The sequence below is a fragment of the Nycticebus coucang genome, chromosome 13, assembly GCF_027406575.1.
Source record: "Nycticebus coucang isolate mNycCou1 chromosome 13, mNycCou1.pri, whole genome shotgun sequence".
NCBI classification, from domain to species: Eukaryota; Metazoa; Chordata; class Mammalia; order Primates; family Lorisidae; genus Nycticebus; species Nycticebus coucang.
The window spans coordinates 17697924-17721672 of NC_069792.1; the positions used below are offsets into that span (position 1 = coordinate 17697924).

The window sequence follows — 23749 nt, forward strand, 5'->3', positions numbered from 1 at the left end:
CCACGTGGGCTAGGAATTTTATTTAGGAGAAGGTATTAAAGTATAGACTCAATTTCTTTTTCTTTTTTTTTTTTTTTTTATGTAGAGACAGAGTCTCACTATACCACCCTCAGGTAGAGTGCCGTGGCGTCACACGGCTCACAGCAACCCCCAACTCTTGGGCTTACGCGATTCTCTTGCCTCAGCCTCCCAAGCAGCTGGGACTACAGGCGCCCGCCACAACACCCGGCTATTTTTTTGTTGCAGTTTGGCCGGGGCTGGGTTTGAACCCGCCACCCTCAGCATATGGGGCTGGCGCCCTACTCACTGAGCCACAGGCACCGCCTAGACTCAATTTCTTTAATAGATAAAGAAATACTCAGTTTATTTCTTTTGTGAACTTTGGTGGTTTGAATCATTCAAGGAATCTGTCCATTTTATTTAAGCTTTGAATTTATTCATATGGGCATAAAGTTCATATTTGTTTCTTGTAATGTCTGTAGGATCTACAGTGACGGCTCCTCATTCATTCCTGATATTTGTAATTTGTATATTCTTTTTTCTTAATCAGTCTGGCTGGAGGTTTATTAATTTTATGGATGTTTTCATAGAACAGAGTTTTCTTTGATTTTTTTTTCCTGTTTTTCTTTCAGTTTCATGGATTTTTGCTCTTTACTATTTTCTTCCTTTAATTTGTGCTTACCCTGTTTTTCTGATTTCTTGATGTAGATACTTAGATTATGATTTTCTTGAAACATTATGATTTGCAACCTTATTTTATTTTCTATGAATTTAAATACCCTACAATTTCCCTCTGAGTACTGTTTTTAAATGTTTTAAAATGTTTTGCTTTTTAAATTTCATTCAGTTCAATTTTCTGATTTTTCTTGTGGCTTTTCTTTGACCCATCAGTTTATTCAGAAGTAGGCTGTAAATTTTTCAAGTACCTGGGGATTTTGCAAAGAGCTATTTTTCATTCAATTCTAGTTTATATTCTAGACTTTGTTTATATTCCAGATTCTAGTTTATATTCTATGCTTTGTTTAGAAAATATACTTTTAATGGTTTTATTGTTTTTAAGTTTGTGAGATTTATTTTGTATATTACCTGTTAGATTTTTACTTACCTTAGAGACCGTGATCTCTATAAGTGTTAATTTTGAAATATTCATTGCTAATAGGGCTGGGGTTGCAAATTTTGCTTAGCTCTCTGAATTAATTCATTATAATAGAGTTTGTATTAGCCATGAATTGCTTAATAAACCTGGGCTTATAGTAATAGTTAACATATCACAACCATTAAAAAAAATTTTTTTTGGTTTATATCTTCCACAAAAATATAACAAGCAGCAACTTACTTGTGAAGTTATTGAAGTTATTAGTCTTTTTTTTTTTTGCAGTCTTTGGCCAGGGGTGGGTTTAAACCCGCCACCTCTGGTATATGGGGCTGGCGCCCTACTCCTTTGAGTCACAGGTGCCACCCCATTTATATATATTGTTTATCTGTATTGTATTGTATAGTTTAGTTAGCCTTAGTCTGATAAATTGGTCAGGGAGTAGAATTATTTTCCCACTTACAAATCTGTGCCTTTTTTTGTTGTTGTTATTCTATCGGTTCTAGAATTATTCTTTTAATGTTTATGATTTTATAATAAATGATATGATTTAAATTTAAAATAAAGTCCATTCTTTGCTGTTGGTAAAGTACACTCTTGACCCATATGCCTTTCTTTTTTTATTTTACCACTTCATAGAAAGATGGAAAAGGAGTGCCCAATTGATTGACAAATCATTTTTTTCCAGTAAAAAAGTCAACATAGATTTGATTTTTAAGTTTAATAGTCTTAACTCTTTAGTAGTAATTATGTTTTCTGCTGAAATTAATTTCCCTTTTATATAAATACATTGCATATCACTCTAATTCAGAGGTCCATGTGTAACTACATGCAGTAAATAATATGTTATTGATCTGAAGTTTATTTAGACATAGGATATTTCTCTCTTAATGTTTGGTTTGTGTAATAGACTATCAAAATGAGATCGCATTCCCTAAGCCCTCCCTAGTTTGGCAGCAGAACTCTAGGTATCAGGTGGAAGGAGTGAACTCGATAGACGGCAGTCTTAAAATAGAAAATAATAAAAGAATACCGTGTAATATTATTCTTAGTAACTTATATAGACAGCATAAGCTGTTTTAATGAATTGGATGTTAGTGAGAATGATTTCCTATTTGAGTCATTTTGTTTCATTTTTGGACTTTTCAGGGACCAAAGCTATTAGCTCATGACCTTCCCTTCTATTTCTGAACATGCTGAGGTCACCAGTGTTCTTAAACACATTTGCTTCTGTTATCATATACAACACATTCAAAATGTGGTCTATGCTTGTTGCTGCCACTTCTTTCCACCCTCTTCTGTAATAGGATTTCTAGCTTCTACTCTTCTGTTGATGCTGAATTTGAAAAAGAGCCCTGATGTTCTAATTAAACTTTAATGATTTTTGACCCAGTTCTTATCCTCTTTGAACTGGGTCAGGAGTTCCTTTTTCATTTAAATCTTCTGTATCCTCTGAGATGCAGTCTTCACTGCCAGCTAACATGTATTGAATGTGTTCTATGAACTAGGATTAGCATCTTCTAGGTTTGCAAACATGGTCTTTCTTCTAAGGACTGTCTTTTAACCTCATGTGTTATCTGAATTAGATATACTTGTCCTTTCATCTGTTTTATTTTTAGTAGAGATAGGGTCTCACTCTTGCTCAGTCTCGTCTTGAGCTCCTGACCTAAAGTGATCCTCCTACCTTGGCCTCCCAGAGTGCTAAGATTATAGGTGTGAGCCACTGTACCTGGCCCAAATCCAACTGCACCTGGCCTCCTTATTACTTCCTAATTGTCCTCCTTTGTTTTTCACATCCACGCCATGTATCTAATTGAAGTATATTTATTCCATACTCAAAAAGTGATCGAAGATTCTAGAGTGTCGCTGATGGTGTCCACATCCTTGGTCTGCCATTTACTGGGTTTGTGGCCTTTGAGTAAATTAATTTAGTTTAATTTCTTCATCTATAATACTGGGGTTACTATATAGTGTATTAAAAATGTTGAAAATTAAATGTTAGTTACCATTAGTACTAATTGCTGTGGTTCGAATGTTTGTCTCCTCTAAAACTCATGTTAAAATCGAGCTGCCAATGTAACAGTATTAAGAGGAGGGATCGTCCAGAGGTGATGAGGCCATGAAGGCATCAGCCTCATGGCATTGGTGCTGTTAGAAAAGAGTGAGTTCATCACCCTTTTATGTACCAGCAGCTTGATATTTGACTTCCTAGGCCCTAGAACTGAGCCAATAAATTTCTGTTCAGTATTAAATTAGTCTGTGATATTCTGTAACAGCAGCACAAAATAGACTAATACCCTAATGCTATTTCTGTAATTACCAAAACTGTCTCCATTGCCATCTGTAAAACAATATTGAGAACGATCAGCACATTTTAGGATATTCCAGAATCGGTGTTCAATTCTGCAGTTTCCAGTCTTATTTGTGATTTCTGTACGCTGTGTGTTTTGTGCTGTAGTTAAGATGGACTCCCTTGAGGTTGCGAGAACAGTCCTCATGTTTTACCATGTTGGGGCATTCTCTCACATTATTCAATTTCTCTATTGTGCTTGATTCATGTTCAGAATGTAACAGACATCTTGAACATAACAGACATTATAACTTTGTAATAAATACTTATTATATCTAGGTTTAATTTCACTTTCACTATGGCCATACTGTGCCAGGATTTTTGTTTTTTGTTTTTTGAGACAGAGTCTAGCCCAGGCTAGAATATTGTGAAAACTTTTGAGATCTGTACTCACTTACATCTGTTTTGGGGATCGACCGATTGGTTGATCCACTTCTAGGTGCTCAGATTTTTGTTAAGTGCATTTGGTATCTGTTGCTATATAAGAAATTACTTTAAAACTTAGTGTTTTAGGATAATAAACATGAGTAGTTACCTTGCAATTCTGTGGTTTAGTAATTTGTGAGTAGTTTATCTTGGCGGTTCTGCCGTAAGGTCTCTCACAAGTCGTGGTGAGATGTTGGCTGAGGCTGCACCCACCTGAAGGCTTGATGGAGGCCTCAGTTCCTTTGGTGTGGGCCTCTTCATGGGCTCCTTTGGTGTCCTTATCATTTGGCATTTGGCCTTCAGAGTGAGTGATCCATAGATCAATCAAGCTTCTTTTTTGAAGTAGCTTCAGAAGTTATATCCCATCATTTCTGCAATATACTCTTCAGACGAAGTGATTGGACCATATGGAGGGGTGGGGTAGCTTCATCTTTTGAGGGAGGATTGTTAAAGAACTTATGGATAAATTTTAAAATTCTACTCCATGTGATTATGTGTTTTCCTTAGGAGAGCTGATGAGGTTTAGAAAATTTTTGCTATGACTTGTCTTAACTTGTTCCTATTTTTTTTTTTTTTTTAAACCTTGCTTCATTGTTTACTATGTGTGTTGTTGAAATTATCAGAAATTTCTCTGGCGAACTCTGAAGGCAAAAAGGAGTTGTGTTTGTTTAAGTTCTGAAGTAATTAAGTATTCTTAATATGATTTTTATGGATTTTCAAAGATTTATGCATCCTTAATTTCTCTACTAATTTTGAGTTTGTTTTGCAGGGTTATTTTTTTTTAATCTTGAAAGTTTTGATAATTTTGTTTCTGTTTTCAGGGAACCAACACATCATTGAACTATTCCTAGCTGTCTCCTATTGTTTTCTAATTCCCTATTTTAAGAAGATGTATGTGTACCATTAATAGAAATGTGTTTATTGAAATAAATGGCTTATTTTTTCCTCTCAGCTGATTTGAATAGGATGCACAGACAAAATATAGATGCCTACCATAACCCAGATGCAAGATCACATGAAGATAAAAGGGCTGTTGTATCTCTAGACCAAAATTTAGCCACTTCAAATGCTGAGAACCTAGAAGATTCTGCAAATAAAAACTCAGGTTTCTGATCACATTTTTTTTTTAAACATTTCTAAAGTTATTCAGTAACATTTCTCTATTGTTCTTTGACTAAATTCTTACTGTGATTTTGAGAATTTGGTCACTCTGATTCTGGAAGCATAATGTACTATTCATAAAATACATTTTCTTCATAGTTATTTTGATAAAAAGTATTTGGGGAAGGTTTCTTCTTAATATTGTGTATTTCATCTCAGCTTTGTAACTTGCTGTGTGTAATTTACCTGCTGCTAACATTTTTATTTTGCTAGTTGTTGGACATTTCTTAAAATCAAATACTTTTTTTATACATGCACAGTTTGCTTCTTATAGCCATAACTATTTGAATTAGTGAAGAGGAATCAGTTGTGATATGATAAATTATTTAAGGAAATTCATTTTTTGCTTGTTTTAGTAATCATTTATTAAGAGGAATCAGTTGTCATGTGATAAATTACATAAGGAAATTCATTTTTTGCTTGTTTTAGTAATCATTTACCTCCCTTTTAAAATCACAGTATATTTTTGTCTAAGTAATAAAAAATTTAGTATCTGGTCATATTCCTTTTTTATAACCAAATATTGTTGATTTACTCTTAATATCTTTTAGTTAAAAGGTCTCTATTAAAGGTAATCTATAAATTAAAAGCTATTCAGTGAATTTTTAATGACATCCCAGGAAAAGTTGTCAAGTATGTATGCAAGTATGTTATATATTTAAAAATCAAGTGAAGTTTAAAGAATACACCACCTTGCACTATATTTTATTGCCTATAGAAGTAACATTTACCACAAAATTCTGCTTTTGTACTTTCACTGACATTTTGATGTTAGACTGGAAAAGAACTTTACAGTTAGGATGTTCTTTTTTTTTTTTTTCTTTTTGGCCGGGGCTGGGTTTGAACCCACCACCCCCGGCATATGGGACCGGCGCCCTACTCCTTGAGCCACAGGCGCTGCCAGTTAGGAAGTTCTAAAGTATTTTTGACTGATATCCAGTCTTTTTTGTTTTTTAACCTTACTATTTGCTAAACTGATGAGTTAAATAGAGAGCCGTGATTAGTCCTAGCTCTGCATCTTCCAGGTCTTTTTTTTTTTTTTTATTAAATCATAACTGTATACAATGATATGATTATGGGGCATCATACACTCACTTCATAAACCATTTGACACATTTTTATCACAGTGGTTAACATAGCCTTTCCGGCGTTATCTCAGTTACTGGTCTTTGATGGTGGCCATAATCACTGCAGCCCTTTTGAATACTTCAGGAGATGGGTTATTTGCTATTGCTGTGGGCAGTCTATTCCAGTCTATTCTTTGATTATGAGAAAATGCTTTCTTATTGTGATCCACAATAGATTTTTACCCATTGGATCCAGCTTTGATTTTAGAGCACTAAAATTAGAACTTAAATTCTGATGAAACTACTGATTTGGCTCTCTTAATTATTGATCATTCAGTGTGTTGAATTTTGACTTCTTTCTGAATATCATTTTCTCTTTTTCATTTGCTGCTTTTTCTAGTAGTCTATGTTGAGATCGCAATGCTATACAGACTCTGTCTCTACTCTTTTCTTCCATACCAATGTTTGTAGTTCTTTTTCTCAGTCTAGAACGTTCTTTATCTTAGTAGTAACACTTCTAGGCATCTTGCTCTGCTCACCAAAATTGGAAAATCAACAGTTTCCATGGCCCACTCCCAAAAGCATAGCTTGGTGATTGTACACACACAACAAAATGTACCCGCTGCCAGGTGTTTATGCTAGTAGTGTCGCCAGGATGCTCTATTTTAAGAAATCATTAAAAAATCATAAAATGTGTAACTTTTTTTTTTGTGAATTGAAATTCCCTAAATTAGACTTTCCTTCCCTAAGAATTAACCTAATAAACTTTCTGAGTTCAAGAAACTATCAAAAGCCACCTAATTTCTGCTTTGCCATATACAGAGGATGCCAAAAATATGTACATACATTTTAAGAAAGGAAAAAACTGTTAAAATTGTAATATTCAGGTCATGTCAACATCTGCAATTATAAGAGGTGCTCAGATGTGACTTGTGTTCATCATTTGCTGTTGGTATATATTGAGTACTACAATTTTCATCTAGTTTTTTTTTACATGTGTATACATTTTTTGGTACTTCTGTATATGTATGAGTGCATATATATGTATATATTTATATACATACATGTCTGTATATACATGTGACATTTAATATTCTAAAGGCGTTAAGGAACTCAAATACATCTGAAACTTAATTGTTACAAACTGTTTTTAAGGTTCATTATCCTCTAATGCAGTGGTTCTCAGCCTTCCTAATGCCGCAGTGTATTTTCATTGTTACAAAAGGGGTGGCGACCCACAGGTTGAGAACTGCTGCTCTAATGTTTCTTTTCTTTCTTTCCTTCCTTTTTTTTTTTTTTGAGATGAGCTTCTCATTCTGTTGGTCCAGGCTAGAGTGCTTGGGCATCATTTTTATTAGTCTGTTTCTGAGGTCCTTTGTACTGTTCATTGTGTTTTTTTTACTTTTAAAGTTTTTAGATGACCTGCTATTTATTAAACTCCAGTACTAATTTAGATTAAATTTATTTTTTAGCTTATGATATCTAGATGCACTTTTATTTTCTTGGTAGATAACAGGGTTTCCCTGTGGTTTTATTTCACAGTTTATTCATTTCTAAATGGATTTACCTTGTCTGTCTTCAATAATATTTCTTTTCTAATTGTCCCAAAGGTTTAGAATATGAATGATCATAAATGCGAAACATACTATTCAATTTTGTTTCGCTAATCAGCTTTTCTACCACAGCATAAAATTTAAAAGAACCTTCAAAGTGTATGTTTAGTTTGTTTTCAGTAGGAAAATTTTGTAATGGAAAAAAAGTATGGATAATGTTTAAGTATTAATTTGGCTTTTTGCTATTTATTCAATAAGTGTTAATAAATTTAAATACAAAGGCAAAATAGACCTGAATGGCAGCTACACTGCAAAGCAGACAGTCTACACAAAGCTACGTGAAAGAAACATACGCTTTGGATTGATGATATAAAGAATGTGTCAGAAACTCAAAAATAATATAAAAAGTTATCTGAAGCTTAAATTTAAATGTCATTTTTTTCTCTTTCCACAGAGATCCTAAGGGTATAATTGTTTTTCAAAGCGCTTTTATGAAATAATTTTTTCCTTCCAAGAGTATATAAAACAAATAGTTTTATATAGGCAATAAACAAGTATAATAAAATATTTATTATTAGTCATGTTTATTTCTCATTGTTTTGATACTTTTTTCTTTTTTTAAAGATAGGGTCTCATTCTGTTGCCCAGGCTTGATTATAGCTCATTATAACCTCGAGTACTGGGGCTCATGTGATCCTTCTGCTTCACCTTCCCAGGTAGCTAAGGTGACAGATGTGTGCCATTACACCCAGCTAATTTTTGTATTTTTTGTAAAGACAGGGTCTCACACTGTTGCCCAGGTTGTTCTCAAGTGATCCCCAGCTTTGGCCCCCCAAATTGCTGTGATTATAGGCGTAAGCTACTGTGTCTGGCTTCTGATAGTTTTTAAAAACTATTACAGTGATTAAGATTCATTCTAATTTTTAAAAAATGTTTTTATAGCTGACTTTCTAATCTTCTGTTTAGACTATATACGGAAAGGATTTTTACTAATTTTTAAAAACAATTTTAGAAATATTTAAATATACATATATAATATATTTCAATGCAGTTAAGCAGTATTCTTTAAAAGATAGTTATACACATGGGAATTAAAATATGTACTTTTTCTCTCTCTCTAAATTCTAGTTTAAAGCCTTTGCTGCAGTAAGAGTTGTTTAGGGCTGTTAGTGTTATCTTTTCTTCATGGGCTTTTTTTCCTGCTTAAATTATAGATAACAGTATAATTTTTTAACTGCATTAATTTTATTTTTACCATTTTTCTTTCTTTTATTACTTTTCATCTGATCTTCAGATTTTAATCTCAGCCTTCTGTTCTGATTTTAACGTAACCCTGGCCTTCTATATTTAGCACAGTTTTTAAAAATAGGAATTTATTAGCAAACTCTATTCTTTAACCTTGACATTTTCTAAGCATTACTTAATGTTACATTTTTGCAAAACTTCTTTTTTAAGGTCATGTGCAAACACAGAGCTCTCCTTTTGCTCGGGGAAATATATTTGGTGAGCCTCCAACTGAACTTCAGATTAAACAGCAAGAACTATACAAGGATTTTCTTCGTTTTCAGGTGAAATGCTTATTTGATCATAATTTCAAAGTTTCATAAGAATTTTAATAAATTGAATTTGCAGAAAATTTTCCACAGGATCAATATTAAATTCTAAAATGCTATGCAATTACGTAAAATATCTAATTTGTATCAGATATAAGTGATACTAAAGTTATTTATATCTGAAAAAAGGAAATGAGACATATTAGGTATAGTAATTGATTTAATTTTTTCTAAATTTTATTAAATCATTAATTTTAAATTGGAGAATGTTGAGATTTTTAAAACCGCAAGATTTACTAAAATATCTTTCTGTTGGGCATTCATAAGTTAGTTATACTTTCTGGTTACTTATGAGTTAGTAGAAAAGCAAGTTTTTTTCCAAATGATTTTGTATTCTTGACTCATTATTACAGATTTTAAATACTTAAAATGAGATATAACCACATTTTGCAGTTATTTACCCCATTTATGTCTGTAAGTAAATAGCATTTAAAATAATAGAAATGCCCAAACTATTCCCAGAGGAAGACACTTGTGTGTCCAGTGTTTATTAAGCTAATAGACATGTTGAATTCTCACACTGTCCACACATGTGCTGAAGACTAGAGATGGAGCTTGAGATGAATGAGATATTTGTCCATAATGGACTCACAGTTTTTTCTTTCCTTACCACCCTCCCCGTCATATCCATACACACATCCCAGTATCAGATTAATCCTATGGCCTGGTTAATCTTCCTTTGGTAAGAGTTTTTATATGCTGTTCTTTACTCAAAACCTGGTAAATAATTTTTCCTTGCCTTACAGAAATTATCTAGTCTAACTCTTTAGCCTGACATATAAGGCTGTCCACCCAAATCCCAACCTCATAAAACAAATTCCACTATAACATGTCGTCTTCCTTCTAATCCTATTATTACTGATCTTAAATAAGGCAGTGACATAAAGGATATAGTCTTTAAGGATGATTGATCTGACAGTAATGTTTAAGATATATTAATGGGCTGGGCATGGTGGCTCACTCTGGGAGGCTGAGGCAAGCGGATTACCTGAGCTCATCAGTTTGAGACTAACCCAAGCTAGAGCAAGACCCCGTCTCTAAAAATAGACGGGCATTGTGGTGGGTGCCGATAGTCCCAGCTATTTGGGAGGCTGAGTGAGGTGAGAGAATCACTTGAGCCCAAAAGTCTGAGGTTGCTGTGAGCTGCGATGCCATAGCACTCTACCTAGGCCCACAAAGTGAGACTCTGTGTAAAAAAAAATAATAACAATAATAATACTGATGGAAAATTGAAAAGACAAAGCAGAATTATCTTACTAGAGTAGTTAGAGTGGAAATGGATGGAAAGGTCTAAGAATCAACAGAAACAGCAGATATTGAAAATCTAACAAAATTCTAAGAAAATGTAAAATAGCTTAATGGTGTTTATTATATTGTCAACAATAGAATGATAGACAAGAAGTATCTAAAACTAAAGTATTAAATGTTACAAAATGTTCAAATCTATGCAAAGAAATGGCAGGAGAAGCCCAAGATTTACACAGTTAAGTTATATATTTACCCTGTTTCCTCGAAAATAAGACACCTCCGAAAATAAGACCTACTTACAGGAAAGATAAGACGTCCCCTGAAAATAAGACCTAGCGCATCTTTGGGAGCACACCTTAAAATAAGACACTGTCTTATTTTCGGGGAAACAGAGTAGCTCAAGTTTATGCGTCCAGGGTCTTTATGCTATTACAATTTAATAAATAACACTTGTGAGTGTTTGATGTTTTTAATTATAGCTTTAAAAATGATGTAAACATTTAATAAAATATCTGTAAGACCTCTAAAGGACTTTTATATTATATAGTTTGAAATCCATGACCTAGGAGAAAGCTTTCTTCTTTTTGTTGTGCTGCATTATTGATGGCCTTAAGGTTTGGATTCCCTAAGGGTATGGTCCATTAATGGTTTACAAATTGATATTATTTGGTTTTGGTGGAGAAGTGACTATGTGAGTATAATTTTTTTTTCATGAAGTACCAGTAAGAGGGAATATGAGATTTTGTTGGATTATAAATGATGTTTTCTCTAGATATATTGTACTTGAAGAAGTGATTACATGCACACTGTTTGACAGTGGTTACTAAAAAGTAGGCTTCTGTATATTTAATAGTGTTGTAAAAAAGAAGCATTGGAAAAAGGCCTTCTATATCAAGTCATGGGCATGTGAGAAGATTAAAGTTCTTATCACTTAAAAATTGACATTGCTAGATAGAGAAACCTTGAAGCTAGAGGAAGTGCAGACAAGAAAAACAAGTATGATGAATAATCAAAATCATCCATATGTAAGGGTAACTAAAGTCTATTGATATCCTTAAACAGAGTCATGAACACTAGTACTCATGCCGCCATTCTCCTCTGCCTCCTTCGTGGAGGGCGTGGACCAGCTCTGAGGGTCCTCTTCCTTTCTGATCATCGGCTCTGCCTTAGAATATTCCACCCAAGAACTCAGCACCGCAGGCTCCAGTTATGAATCCTTGTGACCTCAATCCTCCTACACCTAACAGTTTCAGTTCTTTCTCCATTGGCCTGCCAGATAGGAAATAAGAGAGGACATTTGGGGGAAATGCTTTCCCCCCAAAAATTATTAAATAGTAAAATACTAATTTCACTGTTTCAGAATGCTAATCAAGTCTGAAGACTTTGAGATAATAGTAGCAATCAGAATAATATCATCATGAAATGTTTACTGGGAACCTTCTATATAGGACAAACTTTGAGTTCTTTAACAGACATTGTTTTGCTTTAATTCTTTGTGCACCCCTTTGAGACACAGACAATAGCTCTTTTTACTGGGTGAGAAAACAGAAGACAAGCAGTTTCTTAAGGTCATTGAATTTGGTGGAGCTGGGATTTAACTCCTACCTTTTAATAGTACAGTATATCATGGAGCCTCCCTAAAAAATCAGGAGACTGAAAATGTAGGAACTTATTTTTAGAAACTTACGAAGTGAGGATACAAATATTAGATCTATAGGCTACCAGAAAAAAAATAAGTAGCATCCTGACTTTCCAGTAGTTTTATAAAATAAATAAATGGGATTAATTCTTTAGATTCAGGAAAAGAAACAGAGAGAGGAAGCAGAGCGAGAGAGACTGAGAATTGCAGAAGAAAAAGAAGAGCGACGGCTCGCAGAACAGAGGGCACGCATTCAGCAAGAGTATGAAGAGGAGCAGGAGAAGAAAAGAGAGAAAGAGGAGGAGGTGCTTTTCCCCCTACTCTATTATACTGCTTAATCGGAAGGTGAAATCTTAGACTTGAAAAGATATTTGTTAGTTATAGAACGATCTTATAGTACATTCAGAAAATACCAGATCAATATCCATTTGTTGCATATTTTAGTAAGGTGAAAGAGTAATTTAAGAAAAAGGATAAATAATGATTTAAGTAAAAAGTAGTTGTAGGTTGAGTAAAGATGTTGTAAAAGATGCCTAATATTTTATTGTTAAACAGATAACTTCTTTGTGTTAAAGAATGCGGTATTATCTATATCTTTTTTTTTTCTGAGTAGAGTCTTAAGCTGTCGTCCTGTGTAGGGTGCTGTGGCATCACAGCTCACAACCTCAAACTCCTGGGCTTAAGCGATTCTCTTGCCTTAGCCTCCCAAGTACCTGGGACTACAGGCACCTGCCATAATGCCCAACTGTTTTTTTTTGTTGTAGTTTCATTGTTGTTTTAGCTGGCCCCGGCCGGGTTTGAACCTGACAATCTTGGGGTATGTGGCCGGCGCCTTACCCACTGAGCTACGGGCCCTGCCCTATTATCCATATCTTTAATTTTATCTTTTATATCAGACAAATAGGGTAGCATATTTTTGAGTATACTACAGAATATATGTATGGAACATATATTTCCCTATTTATTTTAAAGCAAAGGCTAAAAAATGAAGAGCTTATTCGGTTAGCCGAAGAAAGGCGAAAAGAAGCCGAAAGAAAGAAGAAAGAAGAAGAAGAAAAACATAACCTGCAACTTCAGCACTACTATGAAAGAGAAAATGTGATTGGAGAAGAAACAAAGGTACGTTTCAGACAAAAATGTCAATTAGACCCATAGTTTAATTCATTTTCACTGTGAACATTGTGGAATTTTTAGAAAAAGGGGAGGAGTGTCTTTAGTTTTATTCTGTCTTACTGGTTCACCTGGGCACACTGTGCTGAACTTCCTGCATGAGATGCTGGGGCTGTGCTTTATTGGTATTTTCTGCCCATTGGATGTAACGGGTTTATTTACCTCAGCTATTCTCAGTCTTGTTCCCATGAGGTGCAGTGGAGCATGCAAGAGAACTTTTACTGTTCATGACAAGACTAAATACAGAAATTGAGAGTGTTTGGAAACTGTTACAACAACTTGTCACAGTAACTTTATGTCTGTTCAATCTACTAATGAAAATATTAGGCCTGTATTTTATATGTCTTTAAAACTTTTTCATTTATCTAGTAATTTGTTCTTACTCTAATTATACAATTATCCATGATGGTTTGGAAATTTAACAAGAAGCCAATGTTCTGAAAGTCTGTTGATTTGTATTTCTGAGAGAAAGAGATTGATAATTCAGGTTTAGGCACATGAATCAAAGTTATGGGACAGAGGTTTTCTCTCTAGAAAGCTGATTGGCCCTTATGAGGATTTAGTTTGCTCATATCTCACAGTTCCATTTAAAATTTTGTATGCTTAAATGTTCCTGGGGGATTGTTAGAAGTACAAGTTTCTGGGATCTTACTTGCAAGGTGATTTACTAAGTGAAAGAAATTCAAGAATCTGCATCTTATGAGCATTTTTAGGAATTTGGATGCAGTTGGCCAGGAGACCACACTTTGAAAAGCCCTGTATGTCTTTTAAATTTAGCCCAATTAAATGTAAGAAAATTATTTTCAGAAATTTGTATTATACATTCCATCTGTTAAAGCAGCTTCACAAAAGGCTCCTTTTTAAAATTTTTTATATTTATTTTCATTTTTTTAGTCCCTCTTACAATCTTGTCTTGCCCCTAAAAGGTGTGTCACACACCAAGACCCCACCCCGCTCCCTCCCTCTCTCTGTTCTTCCTTTCCCTCACCCCTTCCGTCCTTTTTCTCTCTGCTCTCCCCTTCCCCTACCCCCACCCTGTCATTAATTCTCATTAATTGTCCTCATATCAAAATTGAGTACATAGGATTCATGCTTCTCCATTCTTGTGATGCTTTACTAAGAATAATGTCTTCCACTTCCATCCAGGTTAATACGAAGGATGTAAAGTCTCCATTTTTTTAATGGCTGAATAGTATTCCATGGTATACATATACCACAGCTTCTTAATCCATTCCTGGGTTGGTGGGCTTTTAGGCTGTTTCCACATTTTGGCGATTGTAAATTGAGCTGTAATAAACAGTCTAGTGCAAGTCGTCCTTATGATAAAAGGATTTTTTTCCTTCTGAGTAGATGCCCAGTAATGGGATTGCAGGATCAAATGGGAGGTCTAGGTTGGGTTCTTTGAGGTTTCTTCATAGTTCCTTCCAAAAAAGTTGTATTAGTTTACAGTCCCACCAGCAGTGTAAAAGTGTTCCCTTCTCTCCACATCCACGCCAGCATCTGCAGTTTTGAGATTTTGTGATGTGGGACATTCTAGCTGAGGTTAGATGGTGTCTCAGGGTGGTTTTAATTTGCATTTCCCTAATAATTAGGGATGATGAGCATTTTTTCATATGTTTGTTAGCCATTCGTCTGTCTTCTTTAGAGAAGGTTCTATTTATGTCTCCTGCCCATAAGGGATTGTTGGCCTTTTTCATGTGGATTAATTTGAATTCTCTATGGATCCTAGTTATCAAGCTTTTCTCTGATTTAAAATATGCAAATATCCTTTCCCATTGTATAGGTTGTCTGTTTGCTTTGGTTGTTGTCTCCTTAGCCTTACAGAGCTTTTCAGTTTAATTAAGTTTCGTTTGTTTATTTTGGTTGTTGTAGCAATTGCCATGGCAGTCTTCTTCATGAAGTCTTTCCCCAGGCTAATATCATCAAGTGTTTTTCCTATGCTTTTTTTTTTTTTGAGGATTTTTTTTTTTTTTTTTTATTGTTGGGAATTCATTGAGGGTACAATAAGCCAGGTTACACTGATTGCAATTGTTAGGTAAAGTCCCTCTTGCAATCATGTCTTGCCCCCATAAAGTGTGACACACACCAAGGCCCCACCCCCCTCCCTCCATTCCTCTTTCTGCTTCCCCCCCCATAACCTTAATTGTCATTAATTGTCCTCATATCATTTTTGAGGATTTTTGTCATTTCATGCCTTAAATTTAAGTCCTTTATCCATCTTGAATCAATTTTTGTGAGTGGAGAAAAGTGTAGGCCCAGGTTCAGTCTTTTACATGTGGATATCCAGTTCTCCCAGCACTGTTTATTGAATAGTGTATGTTCTTGTTTGGTTTATCGAAGATTAGGGGGTTGTAAGATGTTAGTTTCATTTCCTGGTTTTCTGTATGATTCCAAATATCTATGTCTCTATTTTTGTGCCAGTACCATGCTGTCTTGACCACTATGGCTTTGTAGTACAGACTAAAATCTGGTATGCTGATGCCCCTGGCTTTGTTTTTATTGCTAAGAACTGCCTTAGCTATATGGGGTTTCTTCTGGTTCCATACAAAACGCAGAATCCTTTTTTCCAAGTCTTGAAAGTACGATGTTGGTATTTTAATAGGGATAGCGTTGAATAGGTAGATTGCTTTGGGAAGTATAGACATTTTAATAATGTTGATTCTTCCCAGCCATGAACATGGTATGTTCTTCCATTGGTTAATATCCTCTGCTATTTCTTTTCTTAGGGTTTCATAATTTTCTTTATAGAGGTCCTTCAGCTCTTTTGTTAGGTATATTCCCAGGTATTTCAATTTCTTTGAAGCTATGGTGAAGGGAGATGTGTCCTTAATTAGCCTCTCATTTTGGCTGTTATTGGCCATACAAAGTCTATTGATTTGTGGAAATTGATTTAATATCCTGAGACATTACTGTGTTTTTTGTTGACTTCCAGGAGTCTTGTGGCTGAGTCAAGTTTGGAGTTCTCAAACTATAAGATCATATTGTCAGCAAAGAGGGAGAGTTTGACCTCCTCTGCTCCCATTTGGATGCCCTTTATTTCCTTGTCTTGCCTAATTGTTTGTATTGGCTAGAACTTCCAGCACTATGTTGCACAGTAATGGTGACAGAGGACAACCACCTTGTCTGGTTCCAGTTCTAAGAGGAAAAGCTTTCAGTTTTACTCCATTCATAAAATATTGGCTGTGGGTTTGTCATAGATAACTTCAATCAGTTTCAGAAATGTGCCACCTATGCCTATACTCTTCAGTGTTCTAGTTAGAAAAGGATGCTGGATTTTATCAAATGCTTTTCCTCCATCTATTGAGAGGATCAGAGTGTCTTTGTTTTTTCTTCTGTTGATATGGTGAATAACCTTTTTGGACTTGTGTATGTTAAACCAGCCTTGAATCCCGGATGAAACCTATTTGATCATGATGTATGACTTTTTTGATGATAAGCTTTCTTATCTTTTGGCTAGGATTTTGTTGAGAATTTTTGCATCTATATTCATTAGTGAAATTTGTCTGAAAATTTCCTTTTTAATTGGGTCTTTTCCTGGTTTTGGTATCAGAATATTTGCTTTGTAGAACAGATTGGGGAAGATTTCTTCCTCCTCATTTTTTTTGAATAATTTCTGCAATATGGGAATAAGCTCTTGTTTGAAGGTTTGATAGAATTCTGGTGTGAAGTCATCTGGACCAGGGCATTTTTTTGTTGGAAGTTTTTTTATAGTTTCTTTGATCTCAGTGCTTGATATTGATCTGTTCAGGAGATCTGTTTCTTCCTGGCTAAGGAGAAGGAAGAAAGGGAGAGGGTGTGATTCCAAATATTGATCTATTTACTTCATGTTGTCAAATTTCTGGGCAGAGTTTCTGATAGTATTCAGAGATGATCTCTTGTATCTCTGTGGCATCAGTTGTTATTTCCCCTTTGTCATGTTTGATTGAGGTTACTAGAGATTTTACTTTTCTATTTCTAGTTAGTCTGGCCAAAGGTTTATCAATTTTACTTGTTTCAAAAAACCAACTCCTTGTTTCATTAACATTCTGAATGATTCTTTTGTTTTCAATTTCATTAATCTCTGATTTAATTTTGGATGTTTCTTTTCTTCTGCTGGGTTTAGGCTTAGATTTTTCTTCTTTTTCCAATTCCATAAGATGGCATGTGAGTTTTTGGATGTGTTCTCTTTCTGTTTTTCGAATGTAGGCATCTAAAGTGATAATTTTTCCTCTCAGAACTGCTTTTGCAGTATCCCACAGGTTTTTGTAGCTTGTGTCTTCATTGTTGTTATGCTCAGGGAAGTTAATGATTTCCTCTTTTATTTCTTCCTTCACCCAACTGTAATTCAGCATTTTGTTGGAGTTCCACCTTTTTTTTTTTTTTTTGGAGAGAGCCTCAAACTGTCACCCTGGGTAGAGTGCTGTGGCATCATAGCTCATAGCAACCTCCAACTCCTGGGCTCAAGCGATTCTCCTGCCTCCGCCTCCCAAGTAGCTTGGACTACAGGCACCGACCACACGCCTGGCTATTTTTTTGTTGCAGCCGACATTGTTGTTTGGCAGCCAGGGCTGGATTCGAACCCGCCAGCTCAGGTGTATGTGGCTGGCACCTTAGCCACTTAAGCCATAGGTGCCGAGACTGGAGTTCCACCTTTAATGCCTTACGGTCTGAGAAGAGACAAGATTTCAGTTCTTTTGAGGTTTATTTTGTATACTAGGATATGATCAATTTGGGGAATGTTCCATGGGCCAACCAGAAGAATGTATATTCTTTATCTTGGGATGGAATGTTCTATATATGTCTATTAAGCACAGTTGTTCTAGGGTCTTTGTTTAATTTCTGTTTAGAGGATCTGTGCAGCTCTGTAAGAGAAGTGTTAAAGTCCCCTGTTATGGTGTTATAGGATATCATATTGCTCAGACTGGGTAAGCTCTGTTTCAAGAATCTGGGAGCATTTAATTTGGGTGCATAAATATTTAGAGTTGAAATGTCTTCTTGTTGTATTTTTCCCTTGACCAATATGAAATGTCCATCTTTGTCTTTTTGACTTTAGTTGCTTTATATCGACATGTATCTAAAAATAAGATTGCAACCCCTCTTTTCTTCTGAATTCCGTTTGCCTGAAAAATTGTCTTCCAACCCTTAACTCTGAGTTTTAATTTGTCTTTTGAGGGTAGGTGTGTTTCCTGCAGACAGCAAATGGATGGCTTGTGTTTTTTAATCCAATCAACCAATCTGTGTCTCTTTAGTGGGGAATTCAAGCCATTAACATTAATTGAGATACTTGATAAGTGTGGTAGTATTCTATTCATTTTATTTTGTGAGAGTCCATTGCTTAGTTTTATCTTTTACATCATTGTGTAAGTTAGGTTCTGTTTAATTTCTGGATGCTTACTTTGCTGGTGTGCTTACTCTGCTTACTTTGCTCCATTGTGATGGTCAATGTGTAGAACAGGTTGAAGTATTTCCTGTAGAGCTGGTCTTATTGTGGCATATTTTCTCAGTGTTGGCATATCAGTAAATGATTTGATTTCTCAATCAATTTTACAGCTTATCTTAGCAGGATATAGAATTCTGGGCTGGAAATTGTTTTGTTTAAGTAGATTAAAGGTAGATAACCATTATCTTCTTGCTTGAAAAGTTTCATTAGAGAAATCTGCAGTCACCTTGATGGATTTGCCCTGTAGGTCAACTGGCGCTTACTCCTGGCAGCTTTCAGAGTCTTTTCTTTTGTCTTGACTTTGGAAAGATTCATCACAATGTGTCTTGGAGAAGGTCAGTTAGAGTTGAGGTGACCTGGGGTCTGATAGTCCTCTGAAAGGAGTGTGTCAGTATCTTTGGTGATATTTGTGAAATTTTCACTTATAATATTCTCTAGTGTGGCTTCCATTCCCCTGGGACATTCTTCTTCCCTTTTTGGGATACCTACAACTCTTTGTTTGAACACTTCATAAAGTCTCATAATTCTGTCAGTGAACATTCTGCTTTCTCTCTTTTTTTTCTGCCTCTTTAACTATCTGAGTTATCTCAAGAGCTTTGTCCTCTACTTCTGGGATTCTTTGTTCTGCATGGTCTAATCTGTTGTTGATACTTTCTATTGCATCTTTAAGTTCCCTAATTGCTTCAGTTCCTTCAGCTCTGCTGTATCCTTTCTATATTCTTCATATCATTCATCTCTAATTTGATTCTGTTTTTGGATTTCATTTTGGTTATTTTCCACTTTATCAGCAGTTTCCTTCATTGTTTCCATCATCTGTATTCTAAATTCCCCTTCTGTCATTTCTAACATTTCTTTATAGGTGGAATCCTCTGCAGTAGCTACCTCACTGTCCCTTGGAGGTGGGGGGTGGGGAGGAGTTGTGGGGTTGCTCTGGACTGGTTTTTCATGTTGCCAGGGTTTTTCTGCTGATTCTTCCTCATGAGTGTTTTCTTTTATCTGTTTCCTTGCCCTAATTTTCCTTTCACTTTCTCTTGCTCTTTAAGTTACTGTGCCTCTTGCCTAGGGTTTCGGTGAGTCCTTTTGGTACAGGACCCGAAGGATGAGAAGATGGAAGAGCAAGAAGGGAAAAAAGATTTAAGAAAAAAAAAGAGAAAGGAGGGGGGTGAGTAAAAGGGAACATTGACAAAAAGAAGAGAGGCACAGAAAGAGGGAGACAGAGCAATATAGGTGTACAGTAGGGTACTTTGTCCCAACCTTAAAAACCCCAACCTCTGGAGGTGCCGATTTGGGTTGTTCCTTTGAGGTCAGCAGCTTTTTGCCAGCCTGTTCAGACACAGTACCCCACGGCCACCAAGTAGAGAGGAAAGGCAAAAATGCTATAAATCAAACCAAAACAAGCAAACAGAAAATTTTATGGGATAAAATTGGGGGGAAAACCAAATAATACAGGTAGAAACTAATAAAAATGAGTTTCTAATTGTTAAAGAAGGCAACAATGGAAAATTATATTTAAACTAGAAAAATGAAGAAAGAAAAGAAGGAAAAAAAAGAAAAATCTAGAGGAAGAAGTTGAAATTGAAAAAAAAGGGGGGGGGTGGCGCCTGTGGCTCAGTGAGCAGTGCGCCAGCCCCATATACTGATGGCGATGGGTTCAAACCCAGCCCCAGCCAAACTGCAACAAAAAAAATAGCCAGGTGTTGTGGCAGGCGCCTGTAGTCCCAGCTACTCAGGAGGCTGAGGCAAGAGAATCGCCTAAACCCAGGAGTTGGAGGTTGCTGTGAGCTGATGTCATGGCACTCTATGAAGGGTGATAAAGTTAGACTCTGTCTCCAAAAAAAAAAAAAAAAAGGCAGAAAAGCAGTATATATATCCTGCTAAATGTTGTCTGGGCAACAGGTGATCTTCTAGGGTATGAGATTTTAATCACAATGCTGATACAAGTGTATGAGATGGAGACTGGAGGCCTCTGCTGATTTCTCAAATCCTGTAGGGTAGAGAACCTAAATCTCTCCTCAGCGCACTTAAAAGGTACTTTAAACTGTTAACCTTGGCTAAGCAGAAGCTTTCTCAGGAAAGCACTTGTCACTAGGATAACTCCTGAAGTGGCTGCCACTTACCCAGTGTGCCAAAACCGGTCTCACTCTATGCCCCTGAGAGCTAAGGCTGTTATGCCTCTCAATCCCTGCCTTTATACTGCTCAGTCACTAGATAATTGGCCCAAGGTCTCCCTCCTGATCCTTGCTCTGAGACCCTAAGGGCAGAGCTTGCTGGGGCAGTTCTCCCACAATGGCTCCACGTAGCCCACAGCTGAACACTATAGCTCCCTCTGGCTCAGCGGCTCAGTCCAGGGCTCTAGAGGGTGCTTAAAGTCCTCCACACTCTTGTTCAAGTTCTCCCAAGGTAGTTCACTGAGTGCCAAGTCCAAAAAAACAAAACAGCTCACAGGTAAGGCCTTTCCAGTTTGCAATCTCACTGCTGCTATACTTATAGCTGCTGGCAGGATTAGACTGAATGAACACACACAACCACTTGCCAGTTCTCTACTGCTTTTGTCCTCCTCATGGGGTTTAGAAGTCTCTTGGTGACTCCCTGTGTCCCTAAAGGTTGTTTCTGGGCAGATCCCGCCAGCCAGAGATGCTTGGAGTCTTCTCTCCCCAGTCTCACCGTGCCCAGTTGCAAGGAAGCTGATACTCGGACGCCATCTTGCTCCTCCCTATCCTTATGCTGAAGCCTTAATCCTTAGCACCTTGGAGTGTCACAAAAAGGCTCCTTGTAACCAGTGGATTCCTCTCGTATATTTCTGCTGTGATCTGGTGTAAACTGCATTAGTATGCGTTGTTTCTGATGGGCTCACATATGCTATTTGATTTATCATCTGAAGCCTTTATGGTAATGCAAATGATAAATTCTCACAATTATAATTTATGAAAAGATTATTTAAAAGTGAATTTATAAGTAAGTTCTATATTTATGTTGGTGTTGTTTTTCAGTATTTTAGGACTGTTAGGCAATAGTTTTCATTCTTAGTATAAAAGTTTGATACGCAGTTTAAAGTTTATTTTTCAAGTGCCGTGTCATTAATTTTTCTAACTATAAAGTTTATGTTTACAGCAAAATTGAGTATAAAACACAGAATTTTTTATTGTGAAATTCATCATTTAGAAATGAAGGATAGCTGTTAGTTTCCAACAATTGTATTTCTGCCAATTTCTTATTGTGTTCAAAAAAATGCTATTCCTCGGGAATATACTATTTTGTGAAAGAGTTTAATTGTGAAGTACTATCAAGTTTTAAATCACTTTCTCCTATTTAATGTGTTTTGCCTTCTATTCTGACATTAACATTTCTTTTTTTCAATTTTTATGTGCCTGATACATATTTTGTAATCTTGCTCTTTTAGTTTTTGTCTTTGTATAATATATTTTATTTTCTAGTTGGCTTATATATTTACTGTATTTAGTTGAATTTTTATCCTAATGTGTTAAGAGTTACAATCTTTAATTAGGGGTAGCTAAATCCGTTTATGTTCATTATAACCAGTATATTTGTTGAGACTGATGGATTATCTGTTCTTGCTTTTGCTTTCTTGATGGTTACTTTTTTATTATGTGAACTGTGGCTTATTTCATCTTCTATAGTGTTTTTTTAAATTATTATTATTATATTTTATTAAGTCACAACTTTGTACGTTGATGCATTTATGAGGTTCAGGGTACTGATTTGATATACAATGTGAAATGCTTACATTAAACTAAGTAACACGTCCATCACAATTATACTCATCTCTGCGGTGTTTTAGAAAGTTTATATTGTTTTTATAATTCTTCATGGAGTCTCCTAGAGATTTTAAAAATGTAACACCATCTCATATGTTTTTAATTTTATTGAAGTCAACAGTGAATTTTCTGTCATGCACAAAAGAATTAAAATCCACACATATATTCTGCTGGGATTTTCTTTTGTTTTTACACCTAGATAAATATTTTTGCATTTGGGGACTTTTCCTGTCTTCAGTGTTTTGATTTTAATATGAAGTTGTTTGAGACTTGTAGCTTTTAATAAATTATGAACTGAAACCTCATTTTCTTATGGAGAACTCCTACCATGAACTGGAAAATTCCCTCATCCATGATGCCGTTGGTGACAGGGCATCTAGATGTTGGAGGAGGATTTCTGTTGTTTTTCGGAAGAGGGATTTTGCTTATTTTTTGTGTTGTCCTATTTCCTTTTTATTACTAAGATGATTTTTTACTTTGGCTATGTCTTTTTTGTTGCTTTTGTAATATCTGGTATGCTGTTGCTTTACTTGAGTTTGTTGATATTTTTTACCCTAACCTGAGTCATATTCTTTTAATAAGGATTCATATCCTTTTTATTATAACTAACATATTTGATCTTATGTAATTGAATTTTTGACTTTTTTATAAAAGGTATTTTATTAAATAAAAGCACAAACAATCTGAACTTCTTAGATGGTCTTCTTAACTATACTAGGGGTGTGTTTATATGTGTGCGCATGTATATATATAAATTCATACATACATATATTTTTAAATTTTTCAGCGCTCGAGGCAGCCTTCTCCTGTAGTTCCTGCTCTTCAGAACAAAATCTCAAGCAAACTCCAAAGACCGCCTTCAGTTGACAGCATCATAAGTTCCTTTATTCATGTATATACTTTTTGTTTTGATTTCTTTTCTTTGTTGTTGTTGTTGTTGTTGAGACAGTCTCATTATGTCGCCCTTGGTAGAGTGCCATGACATCACAGCTCACAGCAATCTCCAACTCTTGGGCTTAAGAGATTCTTTGCCTCAGCCTCCCAAGTAGCTGGGACTATAAGCACCTGCCACAACGCCCAGCTATTTTTTGTTGCAGTTGTCATTATTGTTTTAGCAGGCCTGGGCCGAACCCACCAGCCTTGGTGTATGTGGCTGGCACCCTACTCACTGAGCTACAGGCGCCGAGCCATTAGTTCTGATTTTTTTTTTTGTGGTTTTTGGCTGGGGCTGGGT

At 35.6% G+C, this 23749-nt stretch overlaps 1 protein-coding gene across 6 annotated transcripts in view; it reads left to right on the forward strand.

Moving 5' to 3' along the window:
• CSPP1 (centrosome and spindle pole associated protein 1) overlaps positions 1–23749 on the forward strand; it is a 139604-nt gene that overhangs the window by 86832 nt on the left and 29023 nt on the right. For 5 of the 6 annotated variants that reach the window (XM_053559506.1, XM_053559501.1, XM_053559503.1 and 2 more), the window contains 5 exons: positions 4822–4974; positions 9106–9218; positions 12306–12455; positions 13123–13269; positions 23303–23407. In XM_053559506.1, coding sequence (XP_053415481.1) covers positions 4822–4974; positions 9106–9218; positions 12306–12455; positions 13123–13269; positions 23303–23407 — 668 coding nt within the window. The remainder of the gene's footprint in view (positions 1–4821; positions 4975–9105; positions 9219–12305; positions 12456–13122; positions 13270–23302; positions 23408–23749) is intronic. The other variant, XM_053559505.1, reaches the window with a different exon arrangement.